General features: G+C 40.2%; 1 protein-coding gene across 32 annotated transcripts in view; it reads right to left on the bottom strand.

The window, feature by feature from the left end:
* The window catches only part of LOC105491024 (pseudopodium enriched atypical kinase 1), a 305249-nt gene that overhangs the window by 21400 nt on the left and 265415 nt on the right, over positions 1 to 18434 (bottom strand). For 31 of the 32 annotated variants that reach the window (XM_011757117.2, XM_071100876.1, XM_071100878.1 and 28 more), the window contains one exon: positions 3316 to 4061. In XM_011757117.2, coding sequence (XP_011755419.2) covers positions 3316 to 4061 — 746 coding nt within the window. Of the gene's footprint in view, positions 1 to 1014; positions 1146 to 3315; positions 4062 to 18434 lie in introns of all 32 variants that reach the window. The other variant, XR_011626305.1, reaches the window with a different exon arrangement.

The following is an 18434-nucleotide window of genomic DNA, read 5'->3' as shown; positions in this document are numbered from 1 at the left end:
GTTGAGACTACAGGCGTGAGCCACCACGCCCGGCCTACCACTGACTTTTTGTTTGCAACATTTTAAAGAACTTTTAGTCTCTTCAAGAGACAGTTACACTCATTAGACTATTCTAAATTCCCTTAGTATGGGAAGGGAATTTAATAAGACAAACAGAAAAAAGTTGTTTGTGTGGGCCAACTGGTGGTGTCTTTTGCTTTTCTCTGCAAAGGCAGGGTTCACAGAGCCCTAATAGTTTATTCCTCTAAGGTTGTATAATCAATTGGGCACTTCTGGAAATACCACAGGGTCTTAAAAGAAACATTTATATTTAGCATTTAGTGTAAAATATCCTTTTCCAAACCTGCCAACAACTCGTACTATATAACCACTGGCCACCTGTTCTTTGGAGATTGGTTTGACATCATTATAAGCAAAGAAATCAATACCAGACCACTGATTTGGGAAAGAGACAAGATTGCAAGGCAATAACACATAAAGTTAGTCAAGCCCTACTTCTCAATTGTTTTGAAAGAACAGATAGTTCAATGTCCCTTTCTGAAACAGGTACTCATCCTGCATTGGTGATTTTGCAGCAATAAGAGCCCAAGATAGATAAGGCACCATAACCTCAATTTATATAACAGGTCTTAAGTGCCATGTAGAATCTCAAAATGCCTTTTTAAACTCATCAGTAATGTATTAACTTGAATCCAGATCCCCTCCTTACAGTTTATCCCTCAGTTTAATTTAAAAAGTGTGGGCTGGAGCACATGATTACTCTGCCAGTGACATCAGTCAGTCAACTGGTGTAGATACTGTAACTGCAGAGGGCAGCTAGCTGAAGGTCTGTTTCAAACATACATTCTGTCTTGATAGGTAAGGCCAATCGTTTACCTTATCCGTTAATTTGCTAAGATACCATCTGGTCTTTCTAAGCCAAATTAACATGTAAAAGTCATTTAGATATGTTAATTGCTTTTGAACCAGTGAATAGAATCAGTAAAAAGGGACTATGGGAATGGAGAACACTACCTTAAGTTTACACAGGGCTTTGTGTTTTTCAAAAACCTTTCACATGCATTATCTCAGTTGATCCTACCCCCACTGTAAACATCTGAAAGGAGGAAACTGAGGCTCAAAGATCGTTGCTCTTGTAATGTAACCTAGGGAAGAAGGTAGTGGGTAGTGAATGAAATGAACACTTATTAGGGACATTTTGTTCTCTTTTAACCAAACAACAGTTCCATAAGATGGGTGCCATTATTGACAAAGCTACTAAGAGGCAGAACCAGGATCTGAACCCAAATCTTTTGGACTTCAAAGTCGACACTTTACTTATTATATTGATGAAACCTATGGCTTTCTGTTAGAGTGAATGTAACTGGGCAATAATTCTTGACATCAAGAGTTTAGCTGTCTTGAAGAAGTGGGTTTTCTGAAATAAGCAATCTACATGTAAGAAATTGGTAAGTGGCACAATGGACAAAATGCAGCTACGGAGTCAGAAATATTTGTGATTAAAACTCAGCTCTGGCAGGGCCTAGTGGCTCATGCCTGTAATCACAGCACATTGGGAGGCCGAGGCGGGCAGATTGAGACCATCTGGCCAACATGGTGAAACCCCATCTCTACTAAAAATACAAAAATCAGCCGGGCATGGTGGCCCACGCCTGTAGTCCCAGCTACTCGGGAGGCTGAGGCAGGAGAATCGCTTGAACCCAGGAGGCAGAGGCTGCAGTGAGCCAAGATCTCGCCACTGTACTCCAGCCTGACAACAGAGGGAGACTCTGTCTCAAAAAACAAAACAAAACAAAACAAAGCAAAACAAAACAAAACAACAACAAAAAACTCATTTCCACTACTTGCTAGATGTGTGATCCTAACCAAGTCAGCTTACTTCTTGGAGCTTCATTTTCCTCATATGTCAAATGGAGAAAAATATCTTAATCTCATAAAGTTGATGTGAAGATTAAATTACATAACAAAAATAAAGTTTCAGGCACATCAATAAACATTAGTTATCCTCCTCTATAAAAATGTTTCTCTAGGGAGCAAAGGAGTTACAGAGAAGAGGTAGACAAGCATTTCTTAGCTGGTAGAGAGTAAAGTCAGAAACATAAACCATGTATGGTGGCTCCTGCCTGTAATCCCAGCACTTTGGGAGGCCAAGGTGGGAGGATCACTAGAAGCCAGGAGTTTGAGACCAGCCTGGGCAACATAGTGAGACCACCATCTCTACCAAAAACAAAAAAATTAGTCATGTGGTAGTGCACAGCTGAGGCTGCAGTGAGCTATGATCATGCCACTGCACTCCAGCCTAAAAAAAAGACAGAAACATGCAGTGAAAGGTACATAACAGACCTCGTATTTATATGTAGCCCTTGCAAAAAGCAAAGCTCAAGGGTTACCTACTTTTTTTTGAATACAGGGTCTCACTTTGTTGCCCAGGCTATAGTGCAATGACCTGATCATGGCTCACTTCAGCCCTGACTTCCTGGGCTCAGGTGATCCTCCCACCTCAGCCTCCTGGGTGGCTGGGACTACAGGCATGAGCCACCACATGTGGCGAATTTTTTTCTATTTTTTTTTTTTTTTGTAGAGACAGGGGTTTACCATGTTGCTGAGGCTGGTCTCGAACTCCCGGGCTCAAGCTATCCACCTGTTTCGGGATCCCAAAGTGCTGGGATTACAGCCGTGAACCACCACGCCTGGCCAGGTTACCTACTTTAAAAAGACTTCTTTGGCGGGGCACGGTGGCTCACGCCTGTAATCCCAGCACTTTGGGAGGCTGAGGTGGGTGGATCACCTGAGATCAGGAGTTCGAGACCAGCCTGGCCAATGTGGTGAAACCCCATCTCCACTAAAAATACAAAAATTAGCTGGGTGTGGTGGCAGGTGCCTATAATCCCAGCTACTCAGGAGGCTGAGGCAGGATAATCACTTGAACCTGGGAGGCGGAGATTACAGTGAGCTGAGGTTGCACCATTGCACTCCAGCCTGGGCAACAAGAGCGAAACTCTGTCTCAAAAAAAAAAAAAAAAAGACTTCTTTGACTTCTAGAGTTTGGGTTAAGGTACCTCCAAGATCCCATAGAATTCTTGTTTACCTCTATCTTTGCATGCAGTATACTGTTGTAATTCTGTTAAGTTACACATCTGTTTTCTCTAAATAATAAATAAGCCCCCTGCTTAATCCAGCATCTGGTAAGAGGTAGATGCTCAATAATTTGCTGAATGGAGGAATGAAGGAAAGAAAGGAGAAAAGCAGAATGAATGCATCCCAATAACAATGTACTGGTTAAGACTTAACATGAGATTTATAGTATTTTCTTACCTTGACTGCATAGTTATTAAGTGGATCTTTTGCATATGAAGCAGTATAGTAAACTGCATCACCTGCCTCACAACAGGGTTTATCGCTGGTTAGCCTGAAGTCTGACCAGCTGTCCACTCCAAAACGGAGCTGGTCTTTCTGCCCAGCCATGAAAAGGTCTTCGCATTTAACAGCCAGTTTCTTCAAGGCATCTGTATGAAGGCTTCGGATTTTACCCACTACTTCCTCCCGATTCTCAAGTCCTCGATAAAGTGCTTGTCTCTGTGGCTTCTGGATGCCTCGGCCCTGTCTGCAAGAGGGCCCACGCCGGCTAGAGAGGGATTCCATGCTGTTGGAAAATCTATCCTTAATACTGAGAGTGGTTAAGCTGGAAATGCTGTTTGCTGCTGAGGGGACAGGTCTCTCCTTGTGCAATGGCCTTTCCAAGGAGTCGTAAGACTCAATGTCCAGTCCTTTGAGTTCATAGCTGATGGAAGAACCAGCACTGCTGGCATCCCAGTTGGGGTCGATATCATAGGTGGGATTAGCCATGACACAAAGACTACTTTCCATGGATTTCTGGAGGTCCTTGGAGATTGGCTCTGTATTGGCTCTTATGATCATCTTCTTTGGCAGTGGGGGTGGTGTAGGTTGGGAAGCATTGGGTGCTTCTTGGTCTGTTTTCCCTCCAAAGGCAATGGCATCATCCACAGCTCCCTTGGGCTGTCGTGGCTGCTTGGGAGGTATCATGGCTGCTCTAGATTGCCCTGTATTGTTTTTAAAGCAATAAAAAGGAAAGAGTAAGTAAAGTTTTCAATCTCATTTTATAACTGAAACTTAAGCAGAAATGAGTGAGGTAACCATGGGAATGTAAGAATAAGTCAACTCTTTACTTCAAAATGGGAAAAGAGAACAACCAAAGAACAAATACCTAAACACTGAAGTATCCAAGCCTTGGTGGGAATAATAAATATGCATAATATCTTGGCCCTGTCCAGGAACAGGGCACTGGTTTGGGTGATGAGTTTTTTTTCCAAAAAGGAAACCAGATTCTCCAGTCCTACCCTTCAGAGTGCTGTATTCACCACACCAGAATATTAAGGAATGACAGACACTCAAATATACTTGGATTGTGACAGAGTAGAGATGATAGTATTGTGGATAAAGAAAATACTTGGGAGCATTATTACAAACAGAATTGAAACTAGCAATGGGACCATTAGACAGGGGCTCAGAAGATAGTATTCTGTTCTTTTTATTCCAAAGTTACATTGTATTGTATATAGTACTTGTCAGATATATAACATTTTCCAACACATGAAAACAATTTCAAAAGCAATGATATTTATTTTACTATAGAGATGGATTCTCACATTGCTTAAACTGGTCTACATATAAGATTCCTGTGATTGTGGTAAGGGGAACGGTGTATATGAGCAGTCAACTTCTGTTCTGAACACTAATTCCCAAACTCTTATGTGATTCTCTTTTATTTTGGTGGGCATATACATTGTGATTTGACAGATACAATCTTTCAACATCTTTTATAAGTCCTAGTTAGAGAACAATTCATCTCTGCTTAGTTTCCAGCATTTATGATTAGAAAAAGATAAAACACATGTGTGTTTGAATACACCTTCAGGATTTATTGTATAATAGAGAGAAAACATTATTTTTTAAAGACAGAGAAATATACACAAAACTTCCATAAAGGCTATTAAAATTAGTCTTGTTATTAAAATGAGGTCTCTACTCAAGATTTCAGAGTTATAAGGCTCTGTTATGGGTTGAATTATATCCCCCCAAAAGGTATGTTGAAGTGCTAACCCCTGGTACCTATGAATGTGACCTGTCAGATGTTTTTGTAGATTTAATAGTTAAGATGAGGTCATTAGGATAGGCCCTAATCCAATATGACTGATGTCCTTATAAGAAGAAAAAACACGATGTGAAGACAGGGACAGAGAGGGAAACCACCACATGACATTGGAGGCAGAGTCTGGAGTGACACAGGTGCAGACTAAGGAATACGGAGGATTGATGGCCACTACCAGATGCCAGACAAAGGCAAGAAAGGAATCTACCCAGTGTTTTAGAGGGAACACAGACCTGCTGACACCTTGATTTCAGACTCCTAGCCTCCATAACTGTGACAGAATATATTTGTGTTGTTTTAAGACACCCATTTGTGGTACTTTTTCACAGCAGCCCTAGGAAACTCATACATTCTCCTACTGATGTTCATATAGAGTAGAAGGTGCTGGATGGTGCTGAGGATGATAATGAATAGGGGTGGTGGTTTTGTTTTGTTAAAATCATGTCCTTGTAGCATGTCAATGGTAAGCACCAATATAATCTGGGATTGTAATAGTAAGTGTTGCTTATGATAGGGATGAGTTCTGAGAGAGTTAGGCAATCTCATCATTATGCAAAAATCATAAAGAGTGTACTTACACGAACCTAGATGGTACGGCCTACTACACACCTAGGCTATATGGTATAGCCTACTGCTTGTAGGCTACAAACCTGTACAACATGGTACTGTACTGAATACTGTGGGTAACTGTAACACAATGCTAACTACTTGATATGGTTTGGTTGTGTCCCCACCCAAATCTCATCTTGAATTCCCACATGTTGTGGGAGGGACCCAGTGGGAGGTAATTGAGTCAGCACAGGTCTTTCCCATACTGTTCTTGTGAGAGAGAATAAGTCTCATGAGATCTGATGGTTTTAAAAAGAGGAGTTCCCCTGCACACGTTCTCTCTCTTTGCCTGCTGCCATCCACATACGGTGTGACTTGCTCTTCCTTGCCCTCTGCCATGATTGTGAGGCCTCCTCAGCCATGTGGAACTGTAAGTCTAATAAACCTCTTTCTTTTGTAAATGGCCTGGTCTCGTGTATGTCTTTATCAGCACTGTGAAAATGGACTAATACAGTAAATTGGTACCAGTAGAGTGGGGTGTTGTTGAAAAGATACCCAAAAATGTGGAAGCAACTTTGGAACTAGGTAACAGGCAGAGGTTGGAACAGTGTAGAGGGCTCAGAAGAAGACAGGAAAATGTGGAAAAGTTTGCAACTTCCTAGAGACTTGTTGAATGGCTTTGACAAAAGTGCTGATAGTGACATGAACAATAATGTTGAGGCTGAGGTTGTCTCAGATGGAGATGAGGAACTTGTTGCGAACTGGAGCAAAGGTGACTCTTGTTATGTTTTAGCAAAGAGACTGGCAGAAATTTGGCCCTGCCCTAGAGATTTGTGGAACTTTGAACTTGAGAGAGACGATTTAGGGTATCTGGTAGAAGAAATTCCTAAGCAGCAAAACATTCAAGAGGAGACCTAGGTGCTGTTAAAGGCATTCAGTTTTATAAGGGAAGCAGAGCATAAAAGTTCAGAAAATTTGGCTTGGTGTAGTAGCTCATGCCTGTAATCCCAGCACTTTGAGAGGCTGAGGCAGGTGGATCACTTGAGGTCAGGAGTTTGAGACCAGCCTGGCCAACATGGTGAAACCCTGTCTCTACTAAAAATGCAAAAATTAGCCGGGCGTGGTGGCAGACACCTTTAGTCCCAGCTACTCAGGAGGCTGAGGCAGGAGAATTGCCTGAACCTGGGAAGTGGAGGTTGCAGTGAGCCGAGATCATGCCACTGTACTCCAGTTGGTGACAGAGCGAGACTCCGTCTCCAAATAAATAAATTAATTAAATTAAATATAAAAATCAGAAAATTTGCAGCCTGACAATGCGATAGAAAAGAAAGTACCATTTTCTGAGGAGAAATTAATCCCCAAGACAATGGGAAATATTTCTCCAGGGCATGTCAAAGGTTTTCACGGCAGCCCCTCCCATCACAGGCCTGAAGGCCTAGGAGGAAAAAGTAGTTTCCTGGGTCAGGCCCAGGGTCCCTGTGCTGTGTGCAGCCTAGGGACTTGGTGTCCTGTATCTTGACCACTCCAGCCATTGCTGAAAGGGGCCAATATAGAGCTCAGGCTGTGGCTTCAGAGGGTGTAAGCCCCAAGCCTTGGCAGCTTCCATGTGGCATTGAGCCTGTGAGTGCACAGAGGTCAAGAATTGGGGTTTGGGAACCTCTGCCTAGGTTTCAGAGGATGTATGAAAATACTTGGATGCTGAGGCAGAAGTTGCTTGCAGGGGTCGGGCCCTCATGGAGAACCTCTGCTAGGGCAGTGTGAAAGGGAAATGTGGGCTCGGAGCCCCCACACAGAGTCCCTACTGGGGCATTCCTAGTGGAGCTGTGAGAAGAGGGCCACTGTCCTGCAGATCCCAGAATGGTAGATCCACTGACAGCTTGCACCATGCATGTGGAAAAGCCACAGACACTCAATGCCAGCCCCTCAAAGTAGCTGGGAGGGAAGCTATACCCTGCAAAGCCACAGGGGTGGAGCTGCCCAAGACCATGGGAACCCACGTCTTGCATCAGCATGACCCAGATGCAAGGCATGGAGTCAAGGGAGATCACTTTGGAACTTTAAGATTTGACTGCCCCGCTGAATTTCAGACTTGTGTGGGGCATGTAGCCCCTTTGTTTTGGCCAATTTCTCCCATTTGGAATGGCTGTATTTACCCAGTGCCTGTACCTGCATTGTATCTAGGAAGTAACTAACTTGCTTTTGATTTTACAGGCTCATGGGTGGAAGGGACTTGCCTTGTCTCGGATGAGACTTTGGACTATGGACTTTTGAGTTAATGCTGAAATGAGTTAAGACTTTAGGGGACTGTCGGCCTGATAGGTTTTGAAATGTGAGGACAGAGATCTGGGAGGGGCAAAGGGTGGAATGATATGGTTTGGCTGTGTCCCCACCTAAATCTCATCTTGAATTCCCATGTGTTGTGGGAGGGACCTGGTGGGAGGTAATTGAATCACAGGGGCAAGTCTTTCCCATGCTGCTCTCATGATAGTAAGTCTCACAAGATTTTAAAAAGAGGCTTTTAAAAGAGGAGTTCCCCTGCACAAGCTCTCTCTTTGCCTGCTACCATTCACGTCAGATGTGACTTGCTCCTCCTTGCCTTCCTCCATGATTGTGAGGCCTCCCCAGCCATGTGGAACTGTAAGTCCAATAAATCTTCTTTTGTAAATTGCCCAGTCTTGGGTATGACTTTATCAGCAGTGTGAAAATGGACTAACACACTACTTGTGTATCTAAATGTAGAAAAGGTACAGTAAAAATACAGTATAAAAGATAAAAAAATGGTATGCTTGTATAGGGCACTTACCATGAAAGCAGCCTGCAGGACTGGAAGTAGCCCTGGGTGAGTCACTGAGTGAGTGGTGAGTGAATGTAAAGGCCTTGCATATTATTAGCATACACTACTGGAGACTTTATATATACTGTATACTTAGGCTATACTAAATTTATTTTAAAAATTTTGATTTTAATTAAGTTTAATTCATTATTGATGAATTAACCTTAGTTTGCTGTAACTTTTTAACTTTATAAACTTAAATTTTGTTTAACTTTTTGAGTCTTATAGTAACACTTAGCTTAAAACACATTGTACGCTGTTTAAAAATATTTTTTCTTTGGGCCAGGCACGGCGGCTTATGCCTGTAATCCCAGCACTTTCGGAGGCCAAGGAAGGCGGATCACTTGAGGTCAGGAGTTTGAGACCAGCCTGGCCAACATGACGAAACTCTGTCTCTACTAAAAATACAAAAATTAGCCAGGCATGGTGGTGCATGCCTATATTCCCAGCTACTCAGGAGGCTGAGGCAGGAGAATCACTTGAACCTGGGAGGTGGAGGTTGCAGTGAGCTGAGATTATACCACTGCACATTAGCCTGGGTGACAGAGCGAGACTCTGTCTCAAAAAAAAAAAAATTTTTTTTTCTTTGTGTCTTTATGCTACAAATCTTTCTCTATTTAAACACATTTTATTTATTTTTATTTATAAAACTTTTTGTTAAAAACGAAGACACAAACACACATATTACTAGTCCTAACCCCTGGTACCTGTGAATGTGACCTTATTTGGAAATAAAGCCTTTGTAGATGCAATCAAGTTAAGATGAGGTCATTAGAGTGGGCCCTAATCCAGTATGACTCGTGTCCTTATAAGAAAAAACACCATGTGAAGACAGCGACAATGATGACAAAGGCCTACACAGGGTTAAGAATATCAATATCACGGTCTTCCACCTCCACATCCTGTCCCACTGGCAGGTTTTCAGGGGCAGTAACACACATGGAGCTGTCATCTCCTAAGATAACAATGCCTTCTTCTGGAATACCTCCTGCAGGACCTGCCTGAGTCTGTTTTACAGTTAACTTTTTAAAAATAAGTAGGAGTACACTTTAAAATTATGGTAATAGTACAGAAAATGCATAAACCAGTAACACAGTAGTTTATCACAAAGTATTATGTACTATACATAACTGTATGTGCTATACTTTTATATGACTGGCAGCGCAGTAGGTTTGTTTACACCAGCATCACCACAAACATGTGAGTAATGCCTTGCACTATGATGTTACAATGGCTGTCACTAGGTGACAGGAATTTTTCAGCTCCATCATAATCCTATGAGACCAGTGTTGTTTGTGCAGCCCACTGTTGACCAAAACATCATTATATAGCACATGACTATATATATCCATTTCCCATGCACACCATTTTCTTCAAGAATATCTGAGAATTTATATAAGCTACAGCAATATATACAGCAAACTCAATGACTTCTTTTCTCCACCCATGCCACGTAGTAATATTTTTATAAGGAATAGAACTATATTAAATATAAACAAACAACAACACACACATATACACATATATAATATACATATAATATATATTGTGTGTATATATATATTTAGAGGGAGGGACGGGGAGAGAGAGCAGGAGAGTAAGAGAAGAGAAAAAAATATGAGAATGCTAAGCTTCAAGACGGTCTGAGCTTTTGTTTTATTCATTGCTGTAATCTCTGTGCCAATAACAAGGTCTAGATAGAATCAATAATAACCATTTCTTGAATGAAGGAAAAAATATTTACTACTGAAAGAGAGAAAGTAGTAAAATTGTATAGATACCTATAATAATAAGGAAAGAAATTGAATTAGTATTTTAAAAAATTCACACAAAGAAAAACCCAGGACCAGATGGCTTCACTGATGAATTCTACCAAATGTTTAAAGAAGTATTAAGACCAATCTTTAGAAAACTTTTCCAAAAAATAGTACAGGAGAGGGAATGCTTCCCAACTTGAATTCAATGCAGCCAATATTACCTAAATACTAAAACTAGACAAAGACATAAAAAGAAAACTAGAGACTAATTTCTTTTACGAATACAGATGTGAAAATCTACACAATATGCTAGCAAACAAAATCCAGCAACATATAAAAAAAGATTATACACCACAACAAGGTGGGATTTATTCCAGAAATGCAAGGTTGGTTTAACATCTGAAAATCAATCAATGTAATATACCATGCCAATGGAATAAAGGGGAAAAAAAGTTCATATAATTACCCTTAATAGATGCAGAAAAAACGTTTGATAACATCAAACACCTTTCCATGATAATAACATTCAATGAACTAGAAACAGAAGAGAACATCCTCAGCCTGATAAAGGAAAGGGCATCTTTGTAAAAGAGCTAACATCATACTTATTGATAAAAGACTGGAGTTTCCCCCATAATATCAGGAAGAAGATAAGGATTTGCATTCTTGCCATTTCTTTTTTTTCTTTTTCTTTTCTTTTCTTTCTTTCTTTCTTTCTTTTTTTTCAGACAGGATCTCGCTTTGTCACCCAGGCTGGAGTGCAGTGGCACAATCTTGGCTCACTGCAGCCTCGACCTCCCAGGCTAAAGTGATCCTTCCACCTCAGTCCTACAAGTAGCCAGGACTACAGGCATGCACCACCATGCCCAGCTAATTTTTTGTATTTTTCATAGAGACAGGGTTTCACCATGTTGCCCAGGTTGGTCTCAAACTCCTGAGCTCAAGTGATCTGCCTGCCTTGGCCTCCCAAAGTGGTGGGATTACAGGTATGAGCCACTGCACCTCGCCCATTTCTATTCTACATTGTACAGGAGGTTCTAGTCAGGGATATTAGGAAAGAAAAAGAGATAAAGACATCCAGATTGGAAAGAGGAAAGTAAAACTCTCTTCATTCACAGATAATACAATCCTGTATATTGAGAAGCATAGGGAATCGACACACAAAAAAACTATTAGAATGAATATACCAGTTCAGCAAGGTTACAGGATACAAGATCAGCATACAAAAACCAATTCATTTCTATACATTATAAATGAATGATCCAAAGTAAAATTAAGAAGACAATTCTATTTATGACACCATTAAAAAGGATAAAGTAACCAGAAATAAACCTAACAAAACTAGTGTAAGACTTGTACTTTGAAAACTATAAAGCATTGCTGAAACTAAAAAGCAAATGGAAAGACATCTTATGCTCATGGATCAGATACTTTATATTGTTAAAATGGAAATATTCTCTAAATTGATCTACAGATTTAATGTAATTCTTATCAAAATTCCAGCTAGACTTCTTGCAGAAACTGGCAGGCTCATCCTAAAATTCATATGGAAATACAAGAAACCTAGAGTAGTCAAAGTCCTTAAAAAGAATAATACACTTTCCTATTCCAAGTTATTACAAAATTATAGTAATCAAGAGTATGTGGTACTGGCATAAGAATAGAAATATAGATGAATGAAATATATTTGAGAGTGCAGAAGTGAACCCTTATATATTTAAGGTCAATTGATTTTTGACAAGATTGCCAAAACAATCCAACAGGGAAAGAACAGTTTCAAGCAAAATAATGAAATTGAATCCCTACCTCACACTATACACAAAACTTAACTAAAAATGTATGAAAAATTTAAATATAAGAGCTAAAACTAAAAAACTCTTAGAAAAAAAGTAGGAATAAATCTTTGCAACCTTGGGTTAGGCAATGGTTTCTTAGATATGATACCTAAAGTATAAGTAACAAGAGAAAAAGTAGATTGGAAGTCAATAAAAATTACAAACTTTTATGCCTCAAAGGACATCTTCAAGAAGGTAAAAAAGACAACTCACAGAATGGGAGAAAATATGTTCAAATTACATAACTGATAAGAGACTTACATTCAGAAAATATATGGAACTCTTTTGAAAAAGACAAATAACCCAAGTAAAAATGGGTAAAAGATTTGCATAGCTATTTCTTCGAAGAAAATATATAAATGGCCAGTCCATGTGGAAAGATGTTCAGCATCATCACTCATGAGGTAAATGCAAACTGAGACGTCATTTCACATCTACTAGGTTAGCTGTAATAAAACACACAGGCAAGTGTTGGTGAGGACGTGGAGAAATTCAATGTTTATACATTGCCAGTAGGAATCTAAAATGGTGCCACCACCTTGGAAAATATTTTGGTAGTTCCTCAAAAAGTTAAACATACAGTTACTATTTGACCCAGCATTTCGACTCCTGGGTATATACCCAAGACAACTGAAAACATGTCCACCAAAACTTAATATACAAATGTTCACAAGCGGCACATTTATAATAGCCAAAAAGTAGAAACAAACCAGATGTCCATCACCTGATGAATGGATAAATTAAATGTGGTATACAATTGACTATTATTCAGGCATAAGAGGAGTGAAGTACTGATGTATGCTACAACATGGAAAAACCTTGAAATTATACTAAGTGAGAGAAGTCAGTCAAAAATGACCACATATTAGATGATTCCACTTATATGAAATTTCCAGAAATATATAAAGTCATAGAGACAGAAAGTAGACTAGCAGTTGTAAGGGGCTGGGGGAAGGGGAGAATGGACAGTGACTGCTAATGGATTTCTGTCTGGGATGATGAAAATGCTCTGAAATTAGACATCAGTGATGCTTGCAAAATTCTGTGAATATACTAAAATTAACTGAACTGCACACTTTAGGAGGGTGAATTTTATGGAATATAAATTATATCTCAATAAAGCAAATCAACAAGCCATTCTTAGAAACAACCATCAATTCAGTTTTCAGTCTTATCTTCTCATTCCTCTGTGCCCTTAACCAAGCACGCAGGGGCTTGGCATTTACTGAATGTTTCCTGTGATGGTGGGGTCTCCTTCCCAAAGCTGTTCCAGCCCTATTTTCTCTTGGCTAATGTGAGATGTCAGACCATGGTTTATTTACAAGATGACAGAAGTATGCTTTGTAATAAATCCTAATTTTTCAGTTGCTGACCTAGACCTTACAGAGATGAAGCACCACGGAGAAGGTTAGAAGCAGTGAATTGCACCAGCTCAGGCCCTATCATCCTTGCCAGACAACTGTGATAATCTCCTATTATTGCTGTCTCCAGTTTTACCTCCCTCACCACACAAGCCACCAGAGAGATGTTTTTCAAACACCAAAGCTGATCATGACACTTCTCTGCTTTAAAAAATTCTTTCCTGGCCGGGCGCGGTGGCTCAAGCCTGTAATCCCAGCACTTTGGGAGGCCGAGACGGGCGGATCACGAGGTCAGGAGATCGAGACCATCCTGGCTGACACGGTGAAACCCCGTCTCTACTAAAAAATACAAAAAACTAGCTGGGCGAGGTGGCGGGCGCCTGTAATCCCAGCTGCTCGGGAGGCTGAGGCAGGAGAATGGCGTGAGCCCGGGAGGCGGAGCTTGCAGTGAGCTGAGATCCGGCCACTGCACTCCAGCCTGGGCGGCAGAGCGAGACTCCGTCTCAAAAAAAAAAAAAAAAAAAATTCTTTCCTAAAGATCAAGTTTAAATCTTCAAGCACAGAAAGTGAGCCTTTCATGATCTGGCCCTGGTATACCTGTTTCTCATCGCATTTCCTCTTATATCTTAAGGCAGAGCCACCAAACTACTTGCGGTTTCTCCAGCACTCTTGGCAATTTTATGCTTCCTTTGTGTCTTGTGTCTTTGCTCATGCTGATCCTCTTCCAAGAATAGTTTCTCACTCCTCTCATCTTTAAACATTCTGCTTCTGGGGAATATTTCTTACTCCACTCCCCAGAATTGACCTTTCTTGGGCCCTAAGATAGACCCTGTGAATATTTCTCTTTAAGCACTTACAACCCTCGACTTGTGTTCCTTCCTGAATGCCCTACTGGTTTGCTCATTGAGGGAACGGACTGTGTCTCATCTGTGTACCCAAGACCAAGCAAAGAATCTGGGCTGAGAGCAGAATGGAATACATAAAAAAACTAGAACATGAACCTATTCTTACCTGTTTCAATGTGGGCCCTATAAGAGGCTTTATGGGCAGCCATGTTCTACCCATTTCTCCAAATTAGAAGAAACAAAAATAATCACGGACATGAGATAAATGGAGAATTCCAAAAGTACCTTTTTTTCTTTTATAACCTCAGAACTGACAAAGGACAGAAGGTCTATCATCATCATCAGCTCTTTAATGCTTATCAGAGGAGGTGAAGAACGGCTGATCATGTGACTTTCTGCCAGCCAGAGAATAAAGTTCAAACTCCTCAGCAAGTTGGTCAAGGCTCTCTGTCTTATCTACCACTATTTCTCATCAACCCTTCCTACAAATCACTCATTTCCTGTTAATATGTTCCATGTTTTTATTTTTACATTTTTGCCTTAGCTTGGGTGTCTGTCCTTGGCCTAGCTCAAATGGCACTTACCAACTGAAGCCTTCCTTACTCTCTACTCCTCCACCTCAAACTGGAAGCCATCGCTTCTTCCTCTGTGTTCTCTTAGCATTTTTTGCTCTACTAGAGCATTTTTAGCCTTTTATAAAGTGTGTGTTTTTACATCCCCTCAGAACCTGATGTGATGTAAGGTACACAGCAGGTGTGAAATAAGTGGCTGGACTGAGGGACAGAGTCAACAGAGTTGGTCATCAATTCAAAATGGAAATGGACAGCCAAGGTAGCAAGGAAATAAAGGTAAGTAACGTGGCTTCTCTTCCCAAATAGCAGGATATGATCTCCTGGGAGCTAAGGAGATTTCCACATGAGAATCAGAAACTTATGCGTTCCAAATGAAACCACAAACATTCCACAGCCCATGTAAGTAGGTCAAGCCATTCTCCTAAGTCTAAAACTGGTTTGTGCTTTTAGTTTTTTTCCTCCAAGAAAGACAAGTTCTCCTAACTGAATTCCAATCATTTCGGCCAATGTTTTAAAAGCTTGGTATCTTAGTTGTTTTTATTTTAAACTTTTAATCCTGTACATTCCTCTCAAGCCCATGGGACCAGACACCAAGCTCAGCTTTCAGCAGGCCTAATATAACATCACATACTCCACATTTTTGTGGCATACCAGTGCTCTAAACAGAAAAAAAATAGATTGTGTTCTAAATCCTGCCTTGCTATATGCTAAAAAAATTCTTTTGGACAAATATGTTTGACTAAACCACACTCAAAACTTACTTTTCTCTTTTTCTGAACTTCCATAATCTACCTCTTTACTTTCTCCCCACTTAAAAATGTCTTCAGACCGGGCGCGGTGGCTCATGCCTATAATCCCAGCACTTTGGGAGGTCAAAGTGGGCGGATTGCCTGAGCTCAGAAGTTGGAGACCACCCTGGGCAACATGATGAAATCACGTCTCTACTAAAATACAAAAAATTAGCCAGGTGTGGTGGCGTGTGCCTGTAGTCCCAGCTACTCGGGAGGCTGAGGCATGAAAGTCGCTTGAACCTGGGAGATGGAGGTTGCAGTGAGCCATGATCATGCCACTGCATTTCAGCTTGGGCTACAGAGTGAGACTCCATCTCAAAAAAAAAAAAAAAAAAAAAAAAAGTCTTCAGACTGACGGGCCCTATATCATGTTCTGGAAAGCAAACAAATGTTTGCCTGTGACCTGGTAGGTACTCATTACAGTCTTAGGGTGCTGGGGATAAAGAACACTAATAATGACCTGCTTGTGTAGGAGTAGCATGATTTCCTGGTTGATCTCTCTGCCTCCTGTCATCTCATAGGTAGCTCCTAGAATCTTTAAAAACAATCCTGATTGTGCCTCTATTCAAAATTCTTCAGTGGCTCTCCATTTGCTACAAGCAAAAGATATGCCTTTTGTGACCCTCTTCCAGACTCCTCCAAGAAGAGGCTTTCATTAAACCTTTAAATATCTGCATCACAGCAACTATCATGCTCCTAAGAGTCCAGTCCCATGTCTATCTCTCCCAAAGATCAGAAGTCCTTGAAAAATACATTAGTATTCCCAGCACTTAGCCTGGCACCAGGGAGATAGTTGGTGTTCAACAAATGTTTGCTGAATAAAAGCATTAAAGCCCAAATAAATAGAACTTATCTTCCTATTTAAACTGTAATTTCAATCTTCATCCCTAATTTTCTCCCCAGGGCTCAAAACAAGTAATACAGATGAGAAAGAGAGGGAGAAGACAAAATAAGAGACCATCACCTCCACTAGTGCATAGCGGGGAATACGTAGAGTTTATAAACATAGATGCCACACACCATCACTGTGCAACAGCCTCGTCAAATGAACAGGGTCTCACATTGGCTGAACTTAGTGCTCAGAGCATCATCCCCCTCCAGCAGGCATCAGCAGCTTAGGAGGAAGGGGCCTAATCTACCCAGGCATTATTATTGTGCTGAGGCTTACCATAGTCAAATATAAGCAACAACTAGCAAATCACAGGGGATATCAACTTCATGCCAAACAATAAAATAAACCTGATTTCCAAAGACCACTTTGGGTTTAGCCTCAAATAAACAGATACAAAGACCATTTTAAAGAACGTCAGCGGTATAGCAGCTGGCTGACTTGATTTTTGTAAGTCCTCATTAGTGGAAACCTCTCCAAAAACAGAGATTATTTATTTGGGTGTAATTTATCTATGTAATTTAAATACTGCACTCTCTCAACTAATTCCAATATATGAAAAACTATTTTTAAATGGGAATGCAGCTAACTTCGGGACAGAGTGTATGATTTCTTTTTAAATAGAAATAATTACAATTTTAGGAAGTACAACTGCTCAAACAAATGTTCAAAGCTCTCAACCTCAGTTTTTTTTAAGCATCTAAATGATCTAAAACTGTGCAATTCTTTAGCCCTTGGTTCAGATCATTAGCTATGCAGTGTGTGGAATAATGTCTGCTCAATAATTATTTGTTGAGTAAATGAGTGAATGATAATGTAATCCTCAGAATAATTTTTTTTTAAAAGCTGGCATTTATAATGACATTATTCTATAATTACATCAAGGCCAGCAAAGTAATGACATTCTTTTAAGTATATCCACCCCTTAAAATTTAACACTAACAATCAATATTAATGCCAAAGGAAGTTCTGGAGACAGAAGACTTTTAAGTGTTTTTTTTTTTCAGTATTTGAAGGATAAAGCCTAAAGGAGATGCTCAAAGTAAGTAAAATGAGAAAATGTGCACAGTTTCTTGTGCTGATCTATGGAAAGGAAACAGAGTCATGGTTTACATAATTCCTTAATTAGGAAACCTATGGACGAAGCCTCATATTAGAAAAAGAAAAGCCAGCTGATTAATGGAGCACATAGACTTGAAATTTTCCTAGATGAACTTTCCTGAGCAGAGCCAGATTTTCCTAATCTGGTAATCTTCTAAAGTCAAATCCAAAAGTCATTTTTAGCTCGTTCACTCAAACACATTCTTAGTACCTACTGTGTGTTTTAGATAATGCACTAGGATGTTGGGATGCAGAAAGAGGAACAAGCCAAAAATCGGTTGAATAAAGGGGGATATTACAAGAAATGTAGAAGATATGAGTACTTGGTTACAAAGTGATTGAAGGAGAGCTATTTCATTACATGTTCCTGATTTTAGCAGACTGATAAAGCAAATATGCCACATTAAAAAAACAGTGATCTCTGTCTACTTTGAGATAAACATAGAAACAAAGGGAAAATGTTCGAGGTCTGATTCAAACAAATTTTATTACTTTTTTGGGAAATCATTTTGGGCGACAGATACCCTATAAAATTCAGCTTGGGGTCAGTTAAGGTGTTACAGATCCGAGTTCATTAAGTGATCTTATACTACCACCACCCAGAGTAAAATCACCATTCTGTGAGGGGCAACCTTCTTAAGTTGTCAAGTTGCATAAAGACCAATGTGATTTTTGTGCAACATAGAAGACAATATAAATCCCCCAAATAACACATTCTTTAAAGCAGTGCT

Source organism: Macaca nemestrina, chromosome 7 (genome assembly GCF_043159975.1).
Source record: "Macaca nemestrina isolate mMacNem1 chromosome 7, mMacNem.hap1, whole genome shotgun sequence".
NCBI classification, from domain to species: domain Eukaryota; kingdom Metazoa; phylum Chordata; class Mammalia; order Primates; family Cercopithecidae; genus Macaca; species Macaca nemestrina.
This window is presented reverse-complemented; position numbering and strand designations above follow the sequence as displayed.